At 42.8% G+C, this 23,995-nt stretch overlaps 1 protein-coding gene across 3 annotated transcripts in view; it reads left to right on the top strand.

The window, feature by feature from the left end:
• Positions 1-10,637, top strand: part of AK4 (adenylate kinase 4) — a 35,734-nt gene extending 25,097 nt beyond the window's left edge. For all 3 annotated transcript variants that reach the window (XM_039483152.1, XM_039483151.1, XM_039483150.1), the window contains exons 4-6: positions 6,764-6,936; positions 7,628-7,746; positions 10,307-10,637. In XM_039483152.1, coding sequence (XP_039339086.1) covers positions 6,764-6,936; positions 7,628-7,746; positions 10,307-10,421 — 407 coding nt within the window. In that variant the 3' untranslated portion in view covers positions 10,422-10,637. The remainder of the gene's footprint in view (positions 1-6,763; positions 6,937-7,627; positions 7,747-10,306) is intronic.
• Positions 10,638-23,995: the final 13,358 nt, after the last annotated feature.

Raw genomic sequence — 23,995 nt, 5'->3', positions numbered from 1 at the left:
ATCTCTCTCATGCTGCCGTTCCAAATCATGACATGAAGCAACTGGTGCATGGGAGTGACTGGACGCAAGCCAAGATAAATCAGTTGTTGTTTCTTGTTCGGAGACGTGAAGTATCAACCATGCATCGTGTATGCTAATCAGAAGCCTTAAAAACACTTTGAACACAATTAGCTTTGTTTTTTTTATAGCCATCTTGGTTGTGAAGATGAATTTTTGTTCCTGCAAATAATTCAGCCCCCAATTTTACATCCAGAATCAATTGTGGGAGCATTCAAGTAGCAGGATGTCTAAATGTGACAAAATTGGAGCCCAGATAGAGGCCTTTTGTAAATATCAGGCCTGAAATATGAATTGTTTTATCAGAGTGAGTGTAGTTTTAAAATCTGTGGTGCCCCTAGTCTCCACTGTTGCTTGCATTTAGTCTTTCATATGTTGAACTAAATATTTGATTTTACGTACTAGTAGAGCAGTGGGCTTGAGTGTAAGTGGATGTGAGGGGGTAAAATGAACATTTTTTGCAAAAGTTCCATTTCTTTCAATGAAACGTAGAAGAAACATTTCTGAGCATCTCTAATTAACTTAAAGGTAAAAATTGGCTAATGGAGAGGCATTCAGACACCATGGTAATGAGCACGATATAAGCAACCACTTGTTCATTTACATTCTAATGAGCTGTTTGTTTATAAATGCATATGCTGGAGATTGGGGCCCACGCTAGAACTGAACTCTGTTCAGAGCATTCCTTGGACGACCTTTTCTGGTGGGTATAAGGAACTACCAGAAGGCGTGAATGGTTAATCTGGGAATCCCAGAATTTGGCCATTATTAAACTAGAACTCGGACCTACGCCTCATTAATACAAGGGCATTGCACGTTTATCACTTCTGTACTGAAATGTTGCTGTTCATGAAAAAGCACATAAAGCATTGCCAGAACTCTTTGGGTTTTGATGCGTTCTTGTCTCTCCAAATAAAGCAGCCAGTGTTGGCCCGTGTTGCCATGAGGTGACTGGAATGGTTTGTGGTACTTGTGTAAATGATCATCTTGCTTCCTTATGAAGGACACCAATTCTCTGAACTGCAGGCTCTTGTTTCTCTTGCAGTGGCTTTGATTGACACTTAGAGAATTTATGGACCCAGACAAGGCTGCCGTACAAACATAAATTCAACTTTTTAAAATGCATATTTCTGAGTCTCTTCTAGCTGCCTTTAGTGTCTTTCCTCTGCTACTACCTTGTCTCTGCTGCTTCCCTTTCTTGTGCTCCTTCTCTGCTTGCATTAGCTGCACCACAGAGAGATTGACTTCAATCTCAAATTCTGGTGCTGATGCTCCAGGCACTGAAATCCTGCTGGGTTGCTGGTGCAAACAAGTGACTGGAGGACAGATATGAGCGTGATCAAATCCATAAGAATACCTGGATGGCTAGATCAGGCAACGCTGCTGCAAACGGAGGTACAAAACTGTCCTATTGCCAGGTCCAGGCTGGAAAGAATGGGGGATGTATGTCTCCAGTATCCCATGTTGCCTCTGGCGTGGGGGATGCTAGAAAGTCTTGAGGCCCCTTAACAAAATCCCTATGTTCCCATTCTCTCCTTCTTCCTTTTCTCTGCTTTCTGCCTTTGTTGCTTTTTCACTTCCTCCATTAACTCACACACACTACCTACCTGGGTGTCACCCACTTGCACAAGTCAGAAAAGAGAGCATTTAAAGAGTCCGCTGTTCCCTGCAGGGAGTAAATACATTGCCAAGTGCACAGGTCTCCCTGGGGTTTTAAAATAACTACCACTATAGCTTTCCAGGGAGGTGGGGACCAAGAGCAGTCATGCCACTGGTCTGAGTATTGTGCTCACAGGGAGACTCCTCCTGAATGATGGAATTCAGGCAGTAAGCTTTACGAAGACTGCAGTACACTGCGCAGCATATAGCTCGCCTGTGGAACCCCTCGCCACAGGAACTAGTGGAGGCAAAATAATGAGAAGAATTAAAGGGCTTAAACATATAGATGAATTGATATAACTGAGGCAGCTCAGCCTATGACATCACAAAGGTGTTCAAGCAGCAGGGCTGAGATCCTTGCTTCCCTCCCTTTCGTGCCTGTCCTTGGCACAAGTGCATTTTAGGGAGTGGACTCTTCTTGCCCTGTACCATAAGGTCACTGTACTCTAGGTAATCTGTCGTACTGGGGTTCTAGAATCGTCGCAGCTCCTGGCTTTAAATACAGGTGTGGACAGTAAGGGTGTGCACACAATATTTATTTTGGTGTAGCCTAGGGTACTTCTGGGCTTCTGACTTTCACCACTTTGCCACAATGCAACGTTTTGGCTTCCCTAGTCTGTGCTGTTGTGATGGACCAAACAGCTGACTTGACTCTTAGGCTTAGGATGACCAGACAGCAAATCGGGACAGGGGTTGGGGGTAATAGAGCCTATATAAGAAAAAGACCCAAAAATTGGAACTGTCCCTATAAAATTGGGACATCTGGTCACCTTAATTAGGCTCAAAATGCCATCCTGGAGCAAATCACAAAACCAGACTTTCTTTTGGACTGTTTTTCCATTGGTTCTGATGCTGCAAAACAGCCCTTAAGGTCTGAATGACCTTGGCCCTGGGATTTAACGTGCCCAGTCCCTGTCTCTCTGCCTCTCACAAAAAGAAAGGCGCTAGCGATGAAAATGTGCTCTACAAAGCAGAAAAAATAGGTGGCGTTGGAGCAGGTGCCGGGAGCCGTTCTCCAAACAAAGTGAATTGTAGTAAAGGTGCACTATTTTGTGTGTGTGTTTAGTCAATAAAAACTGACTGGAGTAAATGTCACTCTGTACCTGGAGAATGCAAACTCCAGCATGACATGTAGCTGTGCAAATTTGTTGCAGATCTGAGGTGTCCAGGGAGATAGATATTTATAATTGGTTTTTACTGGAGCATATCATTACTGCTGGGTGGTGAGAGTATCAGGCTTTAGCATTCCCTCTGGCTGGGAGGGATAGCGCTAGAGAATTCCCTCTGAGCGTGAGCAGGGAGGGATACAGAGTATTCCTTTGGGTTACTGGCAGAGACGCAAGATGAGGAGCAGCTGACTTCTTGTACATGTGGGAAGGCTTCTAGATGTGATGCATCCAGGTTCAGGTGTCCCTGGCTGACCTCTCTGTAAATGTCGGGAATAGTGGAGGTTATAATCTCAAATCATCCAGTGCTTGGTAACTGCTGGTGCACGGTACATAACTGTTTTTGGGATTTTTTTTGGAGGTACTTAGACTCTTGCTGTGCCATGGGGCAGTGAGAAGAACAGGAGTATTTGTGGCACCTTAGAGACTAACAAATTAATTTGAGCATAAGCTTTTGTGGTGGTACTGAGGTTGGAGAAAACAATAAGAAATTGTCCCTCTGTGAGCAGGTGGATGAAAGCCTGGCCTGGAATGACTGGGCTTATTGACACCAACATTGGAGGTAATTTTGCATTATACACAGTTTGCCCTCGCTAGATACCATTATACTGGACACTTGATTATTCAAAGCAAAATATGGCACCCCATGCTGCTCATCCTAAACTGCTTGAGAAGCCCCATCTGCCCTTCCAAAATGTTTTCTCACTGTTGGTGTCTGATATCACAAAGGAGGGGGCAGGGTATCTTTTGTAAGAATATGGGATGGGAGTAGGGATTTCAGGGAGTTGGTGATGGCTGCAGAAACCATCTCACTACAGTATCCTCCACTCCCCTTGTGCAAAACTAAGCAGCATGTATATTTTAAACACTTAATTAAACCCTGAAGTATGGGATCTGATGGCTTCTCAACATGCTTCCTGGATTTGTTTTTCAGTTAAAGATTCATTTCATAATTCCAGCCTTGTTTTTCCCACAGCCACACTATCATCCATTCCATCTTGCTCTAGGCAAAGTCTCACACTCATACACCTGTTAGTGCTTGGAGAATCTCTTCCTTTTTTTCCCCCTTCAGAATGATGGTGGCAAATTTACTCAGTAGTTTGGGTGAGAATCACTGTAGGAGTTGGTGAGTCATATAGAAAAAGCAGTTTACTGTGTATAATGCATGCTTTGCACAGCACCTCTGTACTAAATCCTATATTACTTACTAACCCATAGGAAGTTACAAGGGTGTGTAACGGGGGCATGCTCCATCCCTGTTTTCTGATACCCCGGGGTATGTCTGTGCTACTGTTACACTCCTGTGACTGGTCCATGTCAGCTGACTCTGGCTCGGGGTTGTTTAATTGCAGGGTAGATGTTCAGGGTTGGCCCAGGGGGTCCCAGAGCTCGAGCTGTAGCCCAACCACGAACATTTACCCTGTAATTAAACAACCCCTTAGCCCAAGTCAGCTGACGTGGGCCAGCCACAGGTGTCTAATTGCAGCGTCGACGTATCCCCAGACACCTCGCAGGCTGTCTAGTAAGTGGCAAATGTGTGTGATTTATTTACACTGCTATCACCAACACCAATACAGTCTCATGCAGCAAAGTATTTACAGTGCTTCTCTACCTTTTAGCTCTTTCTCACTGGACCAGAGAGGAACAGAGACCTCCCTTAGCTGAGATCTCTGGGCTCATCTAGCCCAGGTCCTCTTTTCCCCCCAGTAACTCCTTCCTGTGTCTCCTTACAACCCTCAGCTGATGGACTAATGGTCTCATTCAGCCTGATCAGCCTGTTAGCTTGCACATCCCCAAACAGCCTCCTCTAGGGGACCTGACTGATGCCCAAGTGATCAGAATGCTGGCTCCGGTCAGCTTCCAGTACTCATCACAGGATGGAATTTACAATCTGCTTCGAGGGAGAGTGAATTAGCAGTATATCCTTAACTGTTGTATTAAATCCCATATCTGTACTTGCCACCAATACGTTACATATGCTATCAAGTGAACTGTTTTTTATAGAACTCGGCTGCTACAGGGACTCTCCCCTTTGCCCCCGCACCTCTTCCCGACCCCCAAACCCCTGCATGTTTACACGTGCTTTTGGATTTTGTATCTTCCTATGACGGTGTCACTTCTGTAGATGGAAGAATGCATCTACACTAACAAGCAATACACTAGAAGCTAGGAAGACTTTTTTTTTTTTCTCTGTGGCTTTTAGTTCTAGGAAATGTGAACTGCAACAAAATACATGACATGTGCCTCAGAATGTGTTGCTATGCACATTTCATACACCCTTACGATCAAGGTGGAATTATAACACAACCAGCCCTAAACTGCATCTTGCTCACCCCTTGATCCTGCATTCTTCCAGGAGTGGCAGGTCTTGGAAGAGCTTATACATGTATAATCCCAGCTAGAGTGGTCTGACTCAAAACCGTAGATCTGACTGCCCCTAAAACTTGGAAAATATCAGCTCTAGGTCTTAACAATGCAATTTGGACCCATCTCTAATCACAGCATCACACGGCTAAGCAGATAATTGCTGCCTGTGGAACTTCTCTCTTAACACATACAGTTTAGCACAATCTGTTGCCATCATACCTGTGACAGGTTGCCCCCTTCAAGATGCCACCTGATGTGCTGAGATGCCAGTGTGGGCCCCCTTTAACCTCTCTTGCTGAGCCAGGCTCTTAAGCCTCCCCTAGAACACACGCAGGCAGAGCCACATCCCGCTGCAGAAAGACACAGACACTGAGCTCAGCTCTGGGAAGACTCAGCTTAAGGGACTTGCCCCAGCACTCAGGTGCCCACCTCCCTTGGAGTGCAGACCCAAAGGTATATTGTCTTGCGCTGTACAGAAATCTATATAACATAAGCTCATAAATTCGCCCCCTCTCTCAATGTGGAGGAAGATATGCACAACTCTTCCTCCCCCCCCCCATTAGAAATTACAGAAACTGGGTTTAATAATAAACAAAACACATTTTACTAACTATAAAAAGGCAGATTAAGTAGTTAAAGGGGTAGCAAACAGGATAAAGCAGATGACTGAGCAAATAAAACGAAACACCCAAACTAAGCTTGATTCACTAAAGAAACAGGTTACAAAAATGTAATTTTTCACACTAAATGTTGAATTAGGCAGGATGCAGAGTTTCTGTAGCTCAGTGTTCTAGTTATTTCTTACAGACTGGACCCCTGTCTCAGTCTGGACTCACTCCCTACCTTTCTAGTCTCTTTTGTCCCTTCAGGTTCTTTCAGCAGTCCTTCCTGGGTAGGCCATGGAGGGGAGAGTCCGGAATGCCTCCCCTCCCAGCCTTAAAGGCAGGAAGCCTTCCGTTTCCCAAACTTGACCTCCCCACTCCTGTCAGTGGAAAATTACTACAAGTCCAAGATTGTGTTTAGTACCAGGGAATCTGGTGGCACAGAGATTAGGAGACTTGGCCGAGATGTCACTGATGCAGTGCTGAGAATTGATCCCCGATCTGAGTCCCAGCATTCTAATTATTGTACTTCAGAGCTATTTGCAGGTAGTCAGTCAAGTCAGCAGTTAAGAACTTGGGTACGCTGGGTGGTCATATGAAGCTTTAAAAGTGAACATACTTTGTATCGACTTGTATTCAACAATTAACAGTTACCGTGCATGCAACGAAGTGGACTAAGGCATGGAGTGTAAATTCTTGTTTGTGTTAGTTTGTTTTAAGTGTACATCTGTTCAAAGGCTTGGATACTTATTGCTTTTGTTGTAACAGAGAACTGGTGTTTTGTCAACACCGGCGCTGATATTGTGAAACTGTTCTTCACTATCTAATAAATCTTAGTATCCTTTATTAATTCATGTGGTGTGTTTTTTTTTCTCTCTCTCTTTCCCCCCCCTCCCCCCACCTCCCATTCAGGTTTTCCTAGGACACTGGTGCAAGCTGAAGCACTTGACAGAATCTGTGAACTGGATCTAGTGATCAGTTTAAACATCCCATTCGAGACGCTAAAAGATCGTCTAAGCGCTCGTTGGATTCACCCAGCTAGTGGAAGAGTGTATAATATGGAGTTCAACCCACCTCATGTACATGTAAGAGCATTTACCACATTAAAGACCAATTTAGCTGGAGAAAATTTAAATCTACTTCTATATCAGTGAAGATGTCTCTGCTCAAGAACGGCTTATTAGTCTTTTTAAAAATACTAGGGGGAGAAATCCTATTCTACTCTAATAAGTACTGAATGCATGGGAGTTGAAATCTTCTTGCTAGATGAGTTTTAGAAAACTAGTTAGGTTTTTTATGCTCGGGGGCCTTAAGAGGACAGCTGAAAGATTGTGTGCAAGGCTGTTTCCAATCAGACAAGATTTATTTAGGAAAATAAGATTTATGTTAATCACGGTGTAAGAAAATGTCCTACTATAATTACTGTGGTCCAGAATACCACAGTGTTTTATTGTGCAGTCACAGCACAAGTGATTATCCTGGGAGTTATGCAAGCTAGCACACAGATGCCATTGTTATCAAGGGAAAATACAAGGTGTTTTACAGTAACTGGTACTAGTGTCATAGATCAATGTTAATTATCCCTTTTCCTCAGATTTTTATCTGCTATATATATTGTAGTAAGTAAAGTGTCTCAGTGATATCATCTTACATGAATGCAAGTTCTTTATAGCTGGCCAAATTCTCCGTTACACCCATGTAACCCCCATGGCTCACTGTGTGGCACTGGTTTAATCTGGCACAGTCTTCATGATGTATTGTTTGTCTTGTACACAGGGGATCGATGACATCACGGGTGAACCATTAATCCAACGGGAAGATGATAAACCTGATGCTGTTGCTGCTAGGCTAAGAAAATACAAAGATGCTGCAAAGCCAGTAATAGAATTATATAAGTGAGTTTGAATGCACACAAGTAATACAGACCGTGCCTGTAAAAATAAGTGCTAAGTTTTCATCTCCACAAGTCTGTTTTTGGCTTGCTCAGGGATATCTTGAGGTGGCCTCTCCCAAGTAAAATTGCGTATGTGTTAAGATTTTTGTCTGGCCGTAATCATCAGCCATATGCTATACCTTTTGGGGCTGGATTCAGGGCCCCACTTGAGTGGCATATGGCAAGCATAAAGAGCTGCAGTGGGCCAAAGAACTCTCCCAGGGCAGGAGCAGTGTAGGGGTGAGGACGGGAGCAGAAATGATGTACCTGTTGTGCTCGCTGCTATGGGGATTCTGGGCTGCAGAGCAGCCCTGGTGAAGCTGCCTTAAATTAGAACACACCCCAGGGCTGCTGTACCTTATGCCAAGGCCTGTTTCAAGCCCTACAGTAGCCCAGACCTTAGGCAGTGAGATGTGATTCCTTTGCCTTTCTTTCTCCTCTGCTGCCACTGGTTAGCTAGATTCTGTGCTCTCTCTCCTCTTTCTTTTCAGCCCAAAGCAGAGCCTTCCTTGGGTTCAGCTCAGGGGATGAGGCTAAATTTAATTATAGGGAGAGTCACCATTTCTCTGTTATGCTTAATCTGCTGCGTAAGAACAGTTGACTCTTTTCAGTGCACATAGTGTTGTGTTTAGAAAGTGGCTAACAGGTTTTGGGTGCAGCCTAAATGATAAAGAATACAAATGAGTACACATGTCTCTAAGAGAATAGAATTGTATGCATGGTTTTTAATCTAGATTTTTTTTAAAGGAGTTTTCTGTCTAGCTTCCCCCCCTTTATTATTATTTTTTTCTTGTGATCACCTCAGCTGTTAGCTTTAGATTGTGCTGGTGGAATCGCATGATTGAAATAGCCGTGTATCTGTAAGCAGATGTTTATGAGAGGAATTGTGATCTGTTGATTGGAGCACAGAGATGGAGCCATCTGTAAAATGGAAAGATCCCCACCTGTCTCTTAAGGATGCTGTGTGTTTGATTGAAGCTGGAAGATTTTAAAATTAACATTTGTGATTCTTTTAACTTCTTTAGGTAGAGCCTCTCAAAGCACTAGACAGTGAGAAAGAGAAAAGCTTAGAGACACAACCAAACCAAACCTGTGCATAAAAGTGTAGCAGAAAATCAGTTTTAAGACTCCAGATAAATGGAGGTTAGTTACTTACTGGCAGCCTGTTCCAGGCACAAAGACCACAACCGCTTTCTTTAAGAGTTAAAACAGACTCCTGAATTATTTGTATTGTTGTAGTGCCTTGGAGCCCCAGTCATGGGCCGGGACGCCTTTGTGCTAGGGGCTGTACAAACACCACAAAGATGGTCCCTTGCCCCAAAGAGCTTACAATCGAAGTATAAGACGAGAGACAACAGATGGGTATGGTGTCAGCGTGCTAGGCAGTGTTCTCAGCACACCAGCTGCCTTCAGATGCAGTTTTATCTCATGAACAACGGGGGAAAGTGGAAAGGACTATCTCAACCCTCCATATTTATATGTGCACTAGCAAACCACACATTGGTGTACGGCGTACTAAAAAAAGTCTCAAGAAGTTTGGAAGAACTTACCCCATTAAAATTTTGAATGTGACTCACCAGCTACAGCTTCCTTCCCTGTAATTTTTTTTCATTTTATTGTTCTGTACCAGTAAACATGTGGAGCCTGATGTAATAGGGCTAATCACACGAGTAAGATTATTCATATGTTTAAATATTTGTAGGAGTGGCTCTTAAGAGAACGTGGTCGTGTTCTTGCCTATGCTGTGATTATTTTGGGGCATGGTTTGTAGTAGTTGCCATGCCTTGCTTTCAGCTCTGTGCTAATGATCTAGTGATTGAGACTGAACGTTTGAAAGCAATGCAGCATTCGGTAACATTTTAAAAGTTGAAATAGTCATATGGAATGAAAGGGACATGAAGTACAAGGGACTGACGCCCTAAGTCACCCAGGACCTTAAGCGTGTGAGTAGTCCCACTGAAGCTTGTAAAACATGTAAAGTGAAGCGCTGTGTTAAGTCTGAGACTAAGGCTTTTACCTTGCAGTTGTTCTTCTGATGACACATCCATTGTAATGAGCTAGGAAATACACTGCAATGAGCAAAGCTGCACTGCAGAGGGACAGACTGGATAAGTCTCTTGTCTATAAAATGTAGCACACCCCGTCCCAGATCCTAGGTACATCCTTGGGCAGGTAGCCCAAACTGCCACCCTTCCCGCTGCAGCCACACTGCTATTGGTAGCACATGTAATTCCCAGCTCAATGTAGACATACCCTAAGTCGTGAAGAATCAGTGAGTAGATTAGATGAACATTAAGCATGATCGGCTTTTTGTTTCTACTGGCAATTACACAGCGCTTACCAAAAATTTGACCCGAAACTTGACCTGCAATCTAGAATGGTTATTTGAGAGCTACATTCATTTTTGTTGGTTATGCTCCTTTGCATGTGAAGGCAAAGGCTCATAGACACTGCATAGTCCTAATGTGTTCCAGAATTTTCAATCCATTATACTGATTTCTAATCTTAACTATATTTTTCAGGAGCAGAGGTGTCCTACACTCATTTTCTGGGACAGAGACCAACAAAATCTGGCCTTATGTTTACACTCTGGTTTCCAGCAAGATCCGGCCTGTCAGTTCCAAAGAAGCTGATTAACCATCTTATGTAGAGGATCAAGAATTTAATATGGTTGTTCAGTTTGTTTCTCTGTGCCGTATTGGTGCTGTGCCCAGTTAGAGGATAGTACAATGTCTAGAACAACTTCTTGGGTTTACTGGAGTTCTGGAAATGCAGTTACAGCCAGCGTCAGGGTGGAAAAGAACTTTCTGTAAAAGGTGAAGTCTGCTGGAATAAATTTTAGTTTTCATGCTATAAAGTATTGCTGATGTGATCCAGGAACCCTAATCAATGATGCAGACTTAGAGATACTCTTTGTCAAAAGCGACAGAGTCCCGTGGCACCTTGTAGACTAACAGACGTATTGGAGCATAAGCTTTCATGGGTGAATACCCACTTCGTCAGTTTCTCAAACGTCACATGCGTCTGACGAAGTGGGTATTCACCCAAGAAAGCTTATGTTCCAACACGTCTGTTAGTCTACAAGGTGCCACGGGACTCTTAGTCTGCATCTGTAAAAAGCGACAAACACGGCTACCCCTCTATACTCTTTGTCAAGTCTCTCTAATGTGTCATGGTTCCCTCCGACCTACTCCCAAATCCATGTACATATGCAACGTACTGCTCGATCGCTCCACAACACCCTTTTCCTTGTCTCTGAGAAATAAAAACCCCACATGCAGACTTTTACCCCATGGGGAATCGGTGAGTAACGTGAAAAATATTTACACTGAAAAGCTCAAATGTGAAGACAACATTTCCAGTATTAATAAACATAGAAAAAGAAAAAATTCTGGGGGTTAAATATATACTTGTGCTGTCCTCCCCAAAAAAAAATGCTGCTATATGATCTAGTTTTCACTAAGTGGTATGATATATGCCAACCAATAGACCAGGAAACTGAGTAGGCCTAAGTTTGTCCATGAGAAATGAGTTGCACTAGTTTGTGCTTCAGTTGTTTATAACTTTAACACTACAAGAGATGGGCATAGCGTATTAGTTTGTCCCAAAGATTTATTCTAATGTGTCTCTTCTTTTTTGTAATTTCTCTGGAAAAAGTTCATTGTATCTATTCTGCCCTATAACTGAGGTTCTTTCTTTTCTCAGTATACAGGGGCCATTCTGGGGAGAAATACCCTTAGCAAGGGATTACTTTTTCACATAATAATGGAACACTTTAGGGTCTGGTCTTTCAGGTCTTACACAGACACAATTCTCATTGACATCTGTGAGAGTTATGCACATGTATTGGATGGCAAGAGTGGCAACCAATTGGTGGTATTTAAGCACTTTGTGAATCCAAAAGCAAATTGTTTATTCTTGTACATTCCTTGATAGTCAGGCAAAACTGACTGTTACTTTCTGTACGCATTTGTTATTGTAGCTGTGTTGGTCTCAGGAGATTAGAGAGACAAGGTGGGGGAGGTAATGTCTTTTATTGAAAGTTGGTCCACTAAAAGATAATGCTTCATCTGCCACCTTGTCTCTGTTACTTTATGCTCAGACTAGTCTTGTGCTTGAGGTTAAGTTCAGTTAAGCATGCAGCTAATCTAAAAACACTGCTCAGCTTCTTGCCAGAAACCTTTCCAAGCACTGAATAAAAACACTGCATTTTTCTAGAGGTGTCTCGATTTTTATATAGGCTTTTTTCTCTGTTCAGATTTTTAGTTTCTGGTTACAGCTAATGGAATGGGAAAGCTTTACTGTATTTTTTTTTTGTCCTCTGTAGACATTAATTTCCAGTTTACAGCTACAGCTGCAGTGATCTGAAACATTTTGAACTACTAGTGATTCTTTTTTTAATTTGTGGGAGGAAATATTCCTGGATTGACAATATTACATGTGAATGAATTGTTGTGAACAAACACCTTTAAGGTGTATGAAATCTCTTCCTCCGTTTCCTTTGTTCCTATTTTCATGTGTTGAGTCATGAAGGTAGGTGTACTGGTGTCTTTTCTAAACTGGGATTACTGTAAATTTGTTTGACTTGATCTTTAATACTTACAGTACCTAATTAACAGGGGGTGTGATTTACCTCGTAAAGCCATGTCTCCTCAAGTTGCCTTATTTTATAAGCTATTTAAGAAAAAACAAGATGTGTATTTTTGAGAAATAAGAAGCTGAATTTTACAGAATAGCCTTTAGAGAACTCTTTACTCTTTAATACAAGAACTAGGGGTCACCAAATGAAATTAATAGGCAGCAGGTTTAAAACAAATAAAAGGAAGTTCTTCTTCATGCAGCGCACAGTCAACTTGTGGAACTTCTTACCTGAGGAGGTTGTGAAGGCTAGGACTATAACAATGTTTAAAAGGGGACTGGATAAATTCATGATGGCTAAGTCCATAAATGGCTATTAGCCAGGATGGGTAAGAATGGTGTCCCTAGCCTCTGTTCGTCAGAGGATGGAGATGGATGGCAGGAGAGAGATCATTTGATCATTGCCTGTTAGGTTCACTCCCTCAGGGGCACCTGGTATTGGCCACTGTCGGTAGACAGATACTGGGCTAGATGGACCTTTGGTCTGACCCGGTACGGCCTTTCTTATGTTCTTATGTACCAAGCTGTTTGTCGCATAGCTTGCTACAGTCCACATTATTATCAGTAACCAACTAGAAGAGCTACCTCCATATTACAAGAGACCAGTGGTTTTCAAACTTTTTTTTTTTTTTTTGCAGACCATTTCAAAATTGCTGAGGGTCTCAGCGGACCACTTAATGATCTTTCCAAATGTTGCTCGTACCGTTAGCTAACTATTGTAAAGTGCTTTGGATAAAAGCACTACATAAAAAAACCCTTAATAATAATTTAACGTTTTTTATTCTACAAATAAAAGCACACAGCTCATATTTTAATATCAGTCTTACCTTTCTAATGTGATGGATGTGCCCTCTCTCTCCCCCCACAGCAGCCACAGAGCTGAGGCTGGGAAGGAGGGCTGTCTCCCCCTGGCAGCCACAGCCCTGGAGCTGGGGAAAGTCGCCTCTTTGACCACTGCAGCCCTAAATTCCTCCCCACCCCCTCTTCTCACCCCACTGCTGCCTCCCACCTACCCTCTATTCCCCCCGAGGCCACTATCTCACCTTACATGTGTGTCCTCTCCAGGGTCCAGGCACCTAATTAGTGAAGCCATGCCTGTGTGGCTCCACTAATTAGGTGAGTGGCCCTTCATTTTCTCATATGCAGCTGCCAAGTTATGCATCTTAGAGGGAGCTATCCATGGACCACCTGAATAGAGCTCGTGGGCCACCGGTGGTCCGCGGACCACAGTTTTGAGAACCTCTGCAATAGACAATTTGATTAATTACAACAGTTAACAAGCAGGGCAAGCGCCTGCTGCTGAAATGTCATAGTTCCTGCCTTTTGCTCTTGAAAATACACTCCTGAAGAGTGGCTCTAAATCTGTAGGGGGAGGATTCTTAGGTGGAACTTCCTTTGGCTTTCTGAGGCCTGGGGAGATTTGTTTGAGTAGAACTTAATTTTATTTATTTTTTTTTTAAAGCACCAAAAGAATTGTCATCCTACATTAATGCTTTTCCCAGCCAGGAAGATGCTAATGTTTGTCTTCGCATTCTTTTGTGATGGGAAGACAGCGGGTTATCGATATGTTCGCACCCTCCCTTCTTTCATACCACTCACGTTACATTGACCCAGTAGTGCACTAGATTTCCATCAGCCTTATTCGGGATTCCATTTTCTTCCCTATAAATCGTGGCCCCCCTCCTGCCCCTGGCAGTAGAAGGCACACTCTGGCAGTCCCAGAGTATTGCGACCAATTGGCCGTTGTCATCACTAGCCCATCAGACAGGCAGGCATCCTGTGACTATTTGCATTTTAGCCATGATGAGGTTGAGCAGTATTGCACAGTACGTTCTCTCACTGAGGACTGTGACTGTTGCATTCACACTAATATAACTAGGAAGTTGGACCCTATTTTGATTATAGAATCACTGTGAAATGTGGTGAGGTCAATGCCTTCCTAGCTGGAATGCATGGCTTTGGACTGGGATCAGACAGCTTTCTAAATGTCATTACTGTCCCTTTCTAAGTGAGACAAAGCAGAATTGGTATTTGCACTGCTGTGGTACGAAAAGGCTGAGTGGAAAAACCCCAATGGCCTGAACTGATCTCTCCACTAGTGTATGGGGCAGGGTTTTGAGGTGCGTGGAGGGAACAGCCTAGAGGACATGAAGAGGTGTGTGCAACCCTTCCTGGGAACCCATGTTGTTCACCAGGGTGTGTATCAATCCATAAGGTTTTGGGGGCACGGCCAAGAATGGGAGACGTAGCACCAGTTATGGATCTGTTGGGTTGGGAAGCCTGCTTCTATCCATTCTCCCCTAGTTGCCTTCTACTGAGGGTAATGATATAAAGGAGGCACTGAGGTGTTCTAAGGCCTGCTGTCAATTGGAGACTTCCCACTGACTTGAATGGAGCAGGATTGAATTACAGTGCTAACAAGGTTCTCTTGTGTGGGAGGACAGGGAGCAGCCGCAGAGCATGCGGGAGATCTGTGCTAACTTTATGGATGAGGAGATCCTAAAAGAGATCTACCATCCATGTAGTTAAAACATACTTGTAATGATTGGTTCTTTCCACTAGCAGGTCTGTACTCGAAACAAAAGAAATGGCTCAAACTCATAATATATGTTAGCAACAAAAGGGGTTATTTGAAAGTAAAACTGCTGCTTGAAGAAACAAATGAGGCTCCTGGAAAACTTCTTCTTTCACAAAGGGGTTAGGTAAAGGCATTTAAATTATTTAAAAACATGCTAATATAGGAACAGTGGGAGTTGCTTGTGTGCTCTGACCTTGAATGCTGGTGTGCTCCACTCACTGCATGGGACAGATCACTGCTGGATTTTTAGCCATTTTAGGAATCGCATATGCTGTAGTAGTCACTGTTTGTTGCCACGAGTGTCCGTTCTGTGGGATGAGGATTGCCAGAAGGGAAGGCGCTGGGGCAGGAGTCGTCTGAGCACTCGCATTCCCACATGCTACTGAGAAGTGTGATGGAGGGAATGCAGAGTCTGGGAGATGTCTGGATGGAGCCCTTGAAAAGTGACTACTCTAGGGGGTGGCGAAAAGAATAAATGTGACGCCTAACTAAAAATTCCTAATATCTAAAATATATGGGATTAAATTGATCAAAGTTGCTAAACTGCTGCAACTGTGGAGTAGGAGGAAAACACTTACTGGTGGAAAGATAAGTGTGTGGGAAGGGATGCATTTGAGAATATTTTCTGTTTGCCAATAGGTGTTAAACTCCTGCTGGAAATGCTGTGTAATCTCCATTTTAAGCAAGCATCCAAATCCAGGGTCTCATTTCCCTGCCTTTACCGTCCTGCCCTCCAGTGCCGTTCAGAGGGATATATTTGAACAGTGTCATTTGGGGCTTTCCTTTGTATCCATTATTTTTATTTGCTTTTTGTCTCTGTATTGAACACATTAAATGTTTTAAGCGTCTTCCTTGAGACCATTCTCCTTATCGTTATCCAAATCTACGAAAGAGCAAATGCTGCTATTTCCATTGTTTTTCAGGCTGTTGTATTTCATAAGACCAGAGGCTCTTTTGGGCATCCCATGCTGCATCTTAGGGAAATTATTCTTCTAGTTATGCAAGATGAATGGTTTAGAACAACATTTGGACATGCTAGAGTCACAACAATTCCTAGATGGATGGAGAACTGCACCATCAACTGTAGCTAGAACACCTTTCACTTTATTATGCCTCTCTCTCTCTGTCCATTAGTAGCCTCTGCCTTTTTTACATGCATGTGTAATATTTCATATCGGGCTTTATAAACATTAATCCTCGGGCAGTGCGTGCTACCCCTATTTTGCAGATGGAGGTATGTGACTTACCAGAGATCACTTGCTGACTCGGAGAATGGGGCTGTAATCCTGTGCACAGTGCATTGGACTACGTGTGTGTAACATTCTGCTGAAGAAGTTACAGAACTACCTGTTGGAGACATGTCCATGCCCCGTACCCACACAGCAGGTGCAAACGCCATTCTTGGTTGCCTTTCTGCTGCAACTGTTTTTTTTTTTAATAGGTTTCCCTTAAAGTTACCATATTTAGAAGATGATTGTTGCATGTCCAGGTTGTTTTGAATGGGAGAACTTTGTGCATTAATCATAGGATTATAGGACTTGAAGGGACCTCAAGAGGTCATCTAGTCTAGTCCCCTGCACTCATGGCAGGACAAAGTATTATCTAGACCATTCCTGACAGGTGTTTTGTCTGGCCTGCTCTTAAAAATCTCCAATGATAGAGATTCCACAACCTCCCTAGACAATTTATTCCAGTGCTTAACCACCCTGACAGGAAGATTTTCCTAATGTCCAACCTAAACCTCCCTTGCTGCAATTTAAGCCCATTGCTTCTTGTCCTATCAGAGGTTAAGAACAATTTTTCTCCCTCCTCCTTGTAACAGTCTTTTATGTACTTCAAAACTGTTCTCACATCCCCTCTCAGTCTTCTCTTAATGTTCTTAGATTTTAAATTCACTGATACTGTCTCCACTGCTGGCAGTTTTAAAATCTAGATTGGATGTTTTTCTTAAAAATATAGTCTGGGAATTATTTGGGCGAAGTTCTATGGCCTCTTATACAGGAGGCCAGACTAGATGATCCCAATGGTCTCTTCTGACCTTGGAATCTGTGAATCTATGAAAATAGCAATTGCTATTCTTTGTGGCATCTACAAACTTTTTTAATGTCAATTTTTTTTAGAGTTAAAAATTCTTTACATCAATTCAACACCTGATCACCTTGGGGATAATACTATATTTACATACTACAGCAGGGCATTGCTGGCGTGACATAAAACACTGTATAAGTATGAAGTGTTGTTTATTTCAAAGAGTTGGCACTCATAGCATGTGCATTCCTCAGGGTTTAATAATGCTATGGATTGGAGTGGTAGTGACTGACTAATACACTACACCTGGTTGCACTGTCATTTCAGCACTAGGTTTTTAATTTTGAGTTTGTAAGATGGCTGCCACACCTGTTCTTTAGTGCAAAGCAGAATCCAGGAGACCCTGAATTGGGGTAGGAACCCCAAAACTCGCTCGAAACTGGGTACAACCTGGCAATCTGTGTTAAATCCAACAATTTATGATGATCCCACTCATCCCAGAGTCCAGCTGTACCTTTGTAGTTGTCTATGCTGTGTGCAAAGGGGTTGGGTGTTTGAAGTGTACAGTTAAAGGGAGGGAATGGATGTGTGTGTATTTACCTTAGAACAGCCATGGGAGGGCTTGTGAGAGGTTTTAGGCCCTAAATAAATCCACTTTTTTTTTTTTAAGGCGAGGAACAGGTCTAGTTTTACAAGGCATACACTAATTCAATATTGCTGTGCAAATTATCTATAGATACGTGTACTGTGTTCTTAAAGGGTGGATCCAATCATTGCAGAGAGAAACCTCTTCAATTTGAACTGCATACCATCCCATAGCACTTGAGTCACAGAACCTACCTAAGTTAGTTATTTTACTTCAGCTTTCTCCTACAGTCTGAATCCTCCTGTCAGAACACAACACAATTCCCCACTCCATCCCCTGACTTTGGTACTTTACTGTGAATCTTGTGGTTTTTTTTTTTTTTTTTTAAATAAAGTGGTGACAGTTCTGTAATAAACCAAAGTGGGGGTTGGGAGGAGGAGGTTTCCTCTGTCTATCCTCTCGCCTAGGGAACCATTTGGTATTTGTATGTTTTGGTGATGGCTGTAAATGTAACCGCGGGTTTATTCTTGGATGGTCCCGTCCCTGGAGAATCACTACAGCTATTTGCCATTTGATATATGTAAATAAAATTTTCCCCCCTGCTTCTACCTGTTTTATGTGGTGTTTAATTTGTGGCAAGACCTGGCACTAACTAAGATCATGCTCTTTGGTGAGCACGAGCTGTGTATTTGCTCCTGTGTGCGCAGAAGGAGACAGCCCCTGCCTCTGGGATCTTGCAATCTATGGCCTCTGTCCTGCAAATTTCTCTACAGGGCACTTTTGATTTTTAATTTTCCGCTGGGGATTTAAGGAGCTTAGCTTTGCAGTTTGGCGACGCAAACACCTGGATCAGTGCAGAGATGTGTTCATGCTTTTGGCAGGATGAGTTTAGAGAGACTACTTTGGGAAGGTAATGCTGTCAGCAAAGGAAGAACTTGCTTTTTGGGTAACTCCTTCCTCTGCCCCTCTAATAGTAATGCATCCTTCTGCTCCTCGGGTTATTGGGTCTCTGGTTGCTTAATTATTTTTCCCAATGAAGGAATTTGCATATAGTGTAATGTGCATGAATGCAACTGAATCACATTAGGGAACTTTTTTGTGTAAATTGTCCAGAAATCCAGGTACATTTCTCCATCTCTGCAGAATGTAACAATTGAAAGAATAACAAAATTGATTACCCCCCATTTATCTTGAGCACCCCTTTCTCTAGGTACATGTGAAAGTTTGGGCTGAGCATCCTGGTGACTGAGTCCCTATCAAGACCCATTTTTAAAGCTTTTCAAACAGGAGTCTTCATTAATCAAGGAGACAAGAAATCAGCGTGTAGTAGTAAGAAGTCTGTCCACTCCTCCCCAGGGCTCCCTGTCTCTGCTTTGTTCCTCCCCACACCATGCCTCCTAATTGGGAGGTCATCTGTCTGTGTGGCACCCCACTGTACTGCCTCTCTGCTGTCCCTTGAACTCTCAGTGGGTCACTTTTAATGCCAGAGATATTTGACGCATCATTGTGGCTGCAAGAAGCCTGGAGGCATCTACCCAGCTGAAGTCTTTTATTGGCAAGACCTGGTTCCTCTTTTAGCTCCACTGGATGACCTTTGTGGCTCTTCCTGGAGTCAATGGGCAGTAGTTCCATTACTGAATGAACCAGGGCCACTCTGTCACGAAGACCACATAGCCACCATTATGACCATTCAGCAGGTTCAGTGCACTCGGAAGAACAGTGATTGAGGAGATGTGAACAGATTTAGTTACTCTAGTGGCACAAGTAGGCATCTGTGATTCTAGTCTGATGCTGACCCACAACACTGGAAAGGACTTAGATCAAAAAAGGATCTGGAATTTCAGTGACACTAGTGAAATCTGAATTTGAGTCAGTCCTGACGTCAGCTTGATAAGCTTTAGAGCTCCCTTACGTCATAAGCCAAACAGCACGCTAAGGGTTTTCTTTGCCTATTATAACAATTTTTCTCCACAAAGGCAAGTTTACACTGCAGTAACCAAATATGGAATTATAACAAAATGTTCCAGGAATGGGAAGCAACATTTAATAAGATGATTGTACTTGTCCTAAGGAAAATACCAAGGGAAAGAACACTCCCTTCTGCTCAGCTGTTAGATATAACTGAGAGTGCACATTAGCTGAGTCATCTGTTCCTAAATAAGTTGCCTAACTACATACAAACCAACACCTGATAAACAGGCACTTTATTCTTACGATAAACTTTGTATTTACATCTAGCATTTTGTATCCAAGAATCTGAAAGCATTTCACAAACATTTAATTAAATCTCTCAATTCCTGCGAAGGAGGGAAGCATTCTTATCCCCATTTTACAAATGGGTAAATGGAGACACATACTTGTAAGTGACTTGCCCAAGCCCAAGCCCACAGCATGGGTGTAACCTGGAATCCTGTTTCCTAGTTCTAGGTTCTCTCCACTAGACCATAAAACTGTCACTTCTCAAGATACCGTTTGTGATAATTGTGACAATTTACCTTAAGTCCACATAACTCCCTTGATTCTAGGAAGCCTGTTGACTTGTTACTGTTGGTTAAAACTCTTGCTCTGTGTATGAGTTGGGCAATTGTTTCATGTGGGGAGGCAATCAGTTTATAAGCCTCTTCCATTCTCCCCAATACCTCCTACTGGTAGGAAAGGGCTAAATTCTAGCACTATTGTACTTTTCAGTGTCGTTACTAGAAAGTTACTGATGTTACCAATATTACAGTAAATGATTAGCACATATTTTTCAGATAATCTACTGTCGAGAGTGGTGCACACCTGCTTCAAGATTCTCTTTCCATCACTTATTGGTGGAGGTTTTAACTGCTTTCATCTTTGGTAATCTACCATCAGGATGTCTGTCTTGGTGCTAATCTTGTACATTAGTTTCTGTTGTGAGATGCTTCAGAGCCAATCGACTGAACTTGATTCTCCCTTGCCACTTGTGTAAATCACAGGGTAATACTTTACCCAGTTGTAAATGATGACATAAGGTTCAGGGCAATGCAGAACCAGGCCCACTATGAGAAAATGATCTTGAACATGCCTTTGCCAGATCATATGCTATGAATGCTCCAAATGATTGTGGTCAGCGCTCGGCAGTCTTGAACTGGGGGAAGAACCTCCAACATTCGTTAGCTTTTCGTTTCGCTTTAGGCCAATAATTCAAAGATGACCTCTTTCCAAAGCCAGAAACTCTAAAGGGCTTGTAGGGTGAGCAAAGAATGGCTCTGCCAGGCACTTCCTAATAGATTAATCACTTTTCTTCAGGGCATGAAGGGGATCTGGGACTTTATTGATAACATCCATGGGGACAGGTTATTTTTCTGTTAGAGTAGACAGAGTGAGCAAGAGCAGTGCATGGTTGGTTTTATGGATTTTTTTGTTTTAATGGCGGTAGTAATATGAGGAGGCATCTTGAGTTTAAAAAGCCTGTACAAAAGAAGAATCAGGTTACACATTTTTTACTTTCCCATTTGTTTGTGAATGCCCATTTCCTTACAGGAACAAACACTCACCCAAATGCTTCAGCAAGGCTGGCTGTGCTCAACCAGTTCTCACTGGGGCGGTCATTACATTCCAAGCCTGGATAGTACAAGTTACATTTTTGCCTTATTAAAACCTGTCCCCCAATTCCTACCATGTTACCTCCTAGTCCATTTAATGTATAAAACATGCCCCGGGTGTAGGGCTCTTCTCTGGCCAGCAGGCATTACCATAGAGCATTTCACCAGAGGTCTGATTTTCAGAGGTGCTGACCATCCACATTCTCCATTGACATAATAATAATAAATAATATAATAATTAGTGGGAATTTCTGGTGCCTGGAACCTCTGAAATTCATCTGGGTGACCTTAATTTCAGAAGCAACAGCCTGATATTTCAACACGCATCTGCTCCCTTCCTGGTGCTTAGCACTCTCTTACTCACCAAGATTGCTTAAAGTAGTGCCTTTTGTTTGTTCAGTCGAACCACATTTGTATGAATCCTTTCTGTTTGTGGAATACCTTGGTTCAGCTCCTCCCCTCCCCTGTGAATTCCATGTGTACAACCAAGCTGCATGAAAAGCAAATATTTAGTAATTTAGCTTCACTGCTTGTATTCTACTTAGTTCATTGTTCCTTTTGGCTGTGATGTTTCTCAGAGCTGGGTCTTTGGGCCCCTCTAAAAGCCCATGAGCTTCTCAGATTTGGGAGAACTGGAGATGTAAAGGACATTCCAGTTACAAAGTTTCTAGCCCGTTTTCCTTTTCACATGTAAAGACATAAATTGAAAGGAAACTTCACTTTCATTCTGCAGCTCGGAGCTGGAAGGCATCTGATCAGCATAACATACTTTTATGTAAAAAGTTAGTCAAATTTGGGATGTATCTAAGTGAGCCCTCTTTCAAAACTTAAATCCTTCTGTTGGCCCTGTGCAAACTGAGATAAAGTTGCACAGAGAGAATTGTTTTGCAAATCTGTGCAAAATCTTAAGGCCAACTGTGAATCAAATAAGCTAAAGAGGAGCTGGACTGTTCTGTATTTGGACTGTATAACATCAACCATCCCCAGGACGTTGTGGACTTAGCACCTGAAAAGATTGGGGTGGCATAGTGGGGGGAGTAGCTTCCAGCGAGGAAAGAGACAGGAGGAATCAGAAGAGTTCTACTCCCTCCTCTCCCCATTTGAGTTATGGTATGTTCCTCCAGGCTTCTGCAATGAAAATATTGTGAATAAAACATCTTTCTTAATTGCCATTGCTGTATTCGGCAAGCTTCAGTTCACCAGCCTGATTCACGAGGAAAGTGAGTCAGTATTTAACAGGAGATTTGGCAAAACAGGGAGATGTGACTTGTCTTTGGTGCTCTGTCCAAAGGTTCACTGGGAACTGAGTACGTTGTGTAGGAGCAAAGATGATCCTTGAAAACAGAGAACAATGTCATGCCATTTCTATCACTCTGGACTATTTGTTTAAGAACGTGCCTGAAATTGTTCTTTTTTTTTCATTGAAACCTGTAGTGGGCCTGAGTTAAACTTTTGATTTAACAGTGAAAAATAAGCATAGGAATTGCAAAGGTCACTGATGTAGTATCTGATTCATCCTGGAGCATGAGATGCTTGGGTTTATTTTTATCAGAATATTCCAATACTTATAAGCAACCTCCTGTGTATAATGGCCTTTAGACAGGTGGGACAAGGAGGAGAGCTCTGTGAAGCTGGACTGTTCCAGGAGGACAACCAACTATAACTAAATCAACTTAGAGTCAAGTAACCTCTGGCTGGGCCTGAGAGCACTTCAGGAGCCTCATTCTCAGAAGTAACCCGAATGTACTTGCGTAGCGGCCTGGAGCAGACACAGTAACGTACAGTAGGAAAAATGCTTTGTGGTATCCTTTCCCTGCTGCAGCCAACACCAGGATCCTTCACACTTTCCTTCTCTATGTCCCTCTCAGTCCTTTCCTCTTGCTGCTCTCTCTGGTCTTGCCTACGCTAGATTATCGGGGGAAATGGCCCAGGACTTCCTTACAGAGTGTGGGAGTGTTAGTGAAGAGAGGATATTGGTGGTGTTACCATGGTGTCATCTCACCCTGTTCAGAGCAGGTCTAGATGACATGATGGTAAAAAAGGCAGTGCCCACCGGTGCTGGTGAAACTTCCCCTGCAAAAGACTAGTATAGACGCACAGCCTTTGTTTCCTTCACGTGCACTCTCAGGTTCCCACTTTCAATATGGCTGCCCTATGCTTAGAACAAGCTCCACTTCTTCTCCAGAAAGTGCCCCTTACATCCCACTCTATTGTTTGCAGTGAGAGAGAGAAGGTGGGTGAGGTAATATCTTTTATTGGACCAATTTCTCTTGGTGAAGAGCCAACTTTTGAGTTTACACAGAACTGAAGAGGAGCTCTGTGAAAGCGTGTTTCTTTCACCAGAAGAAGTTGGTCCAATAGAAGATATCTCACCCACCTTATTGCTCTGTTGATAATCTTGGATTAAGCAAGATCCTTAGGGCTGGGAGTGTGATTCACTAAATTTGTAATTATTTCTGGCCTCAGGCATACGGGAGCAGATTTTCAGCTGCTCAGTACTCACAGTTGGGGCCATATTTTCAAAAGATCTTAGCACCCACAAGCTCCCACTTGGACACTTCAGGCCAGATTTTCAAAATAACTCGGTATCGAATGAAAGTGAGGTCGTCTTCTGAAACTCTGGCTCTTCAGGTCCTATATAAATACTTAGGGGCAATATCTGGAAAAAAACCCACATATAATGATGTACATTCTATATTTAATGCTGGCAAATATACTGGGCCTTTGTTCTTATGAATCTTAATCTGGCTGGTGTATGTGTATCTTGTAATGGATGGACTCCAAATTTCTCAACTGTGTGTCACAGGCCTGA

The sequence above is a fragment of the Mauremys reevesii genome, linkage group 8 (genome assembly GCF_016161935.1).
Source record: "Mauremys reevesii isolate NIE-2019 linkage group 8, ASM1616193v1, whole genome shotgun sequence".
NCBI lineage: Eukaryota > Metazoa > Chordata > Testudines > Geoemydidae > Mauremys > Mauremys reevesii.
Note: the sequence above shows the minus strand (reverse complement) of the source record. Positions and strands in the feature narration are given on the sequence as shown.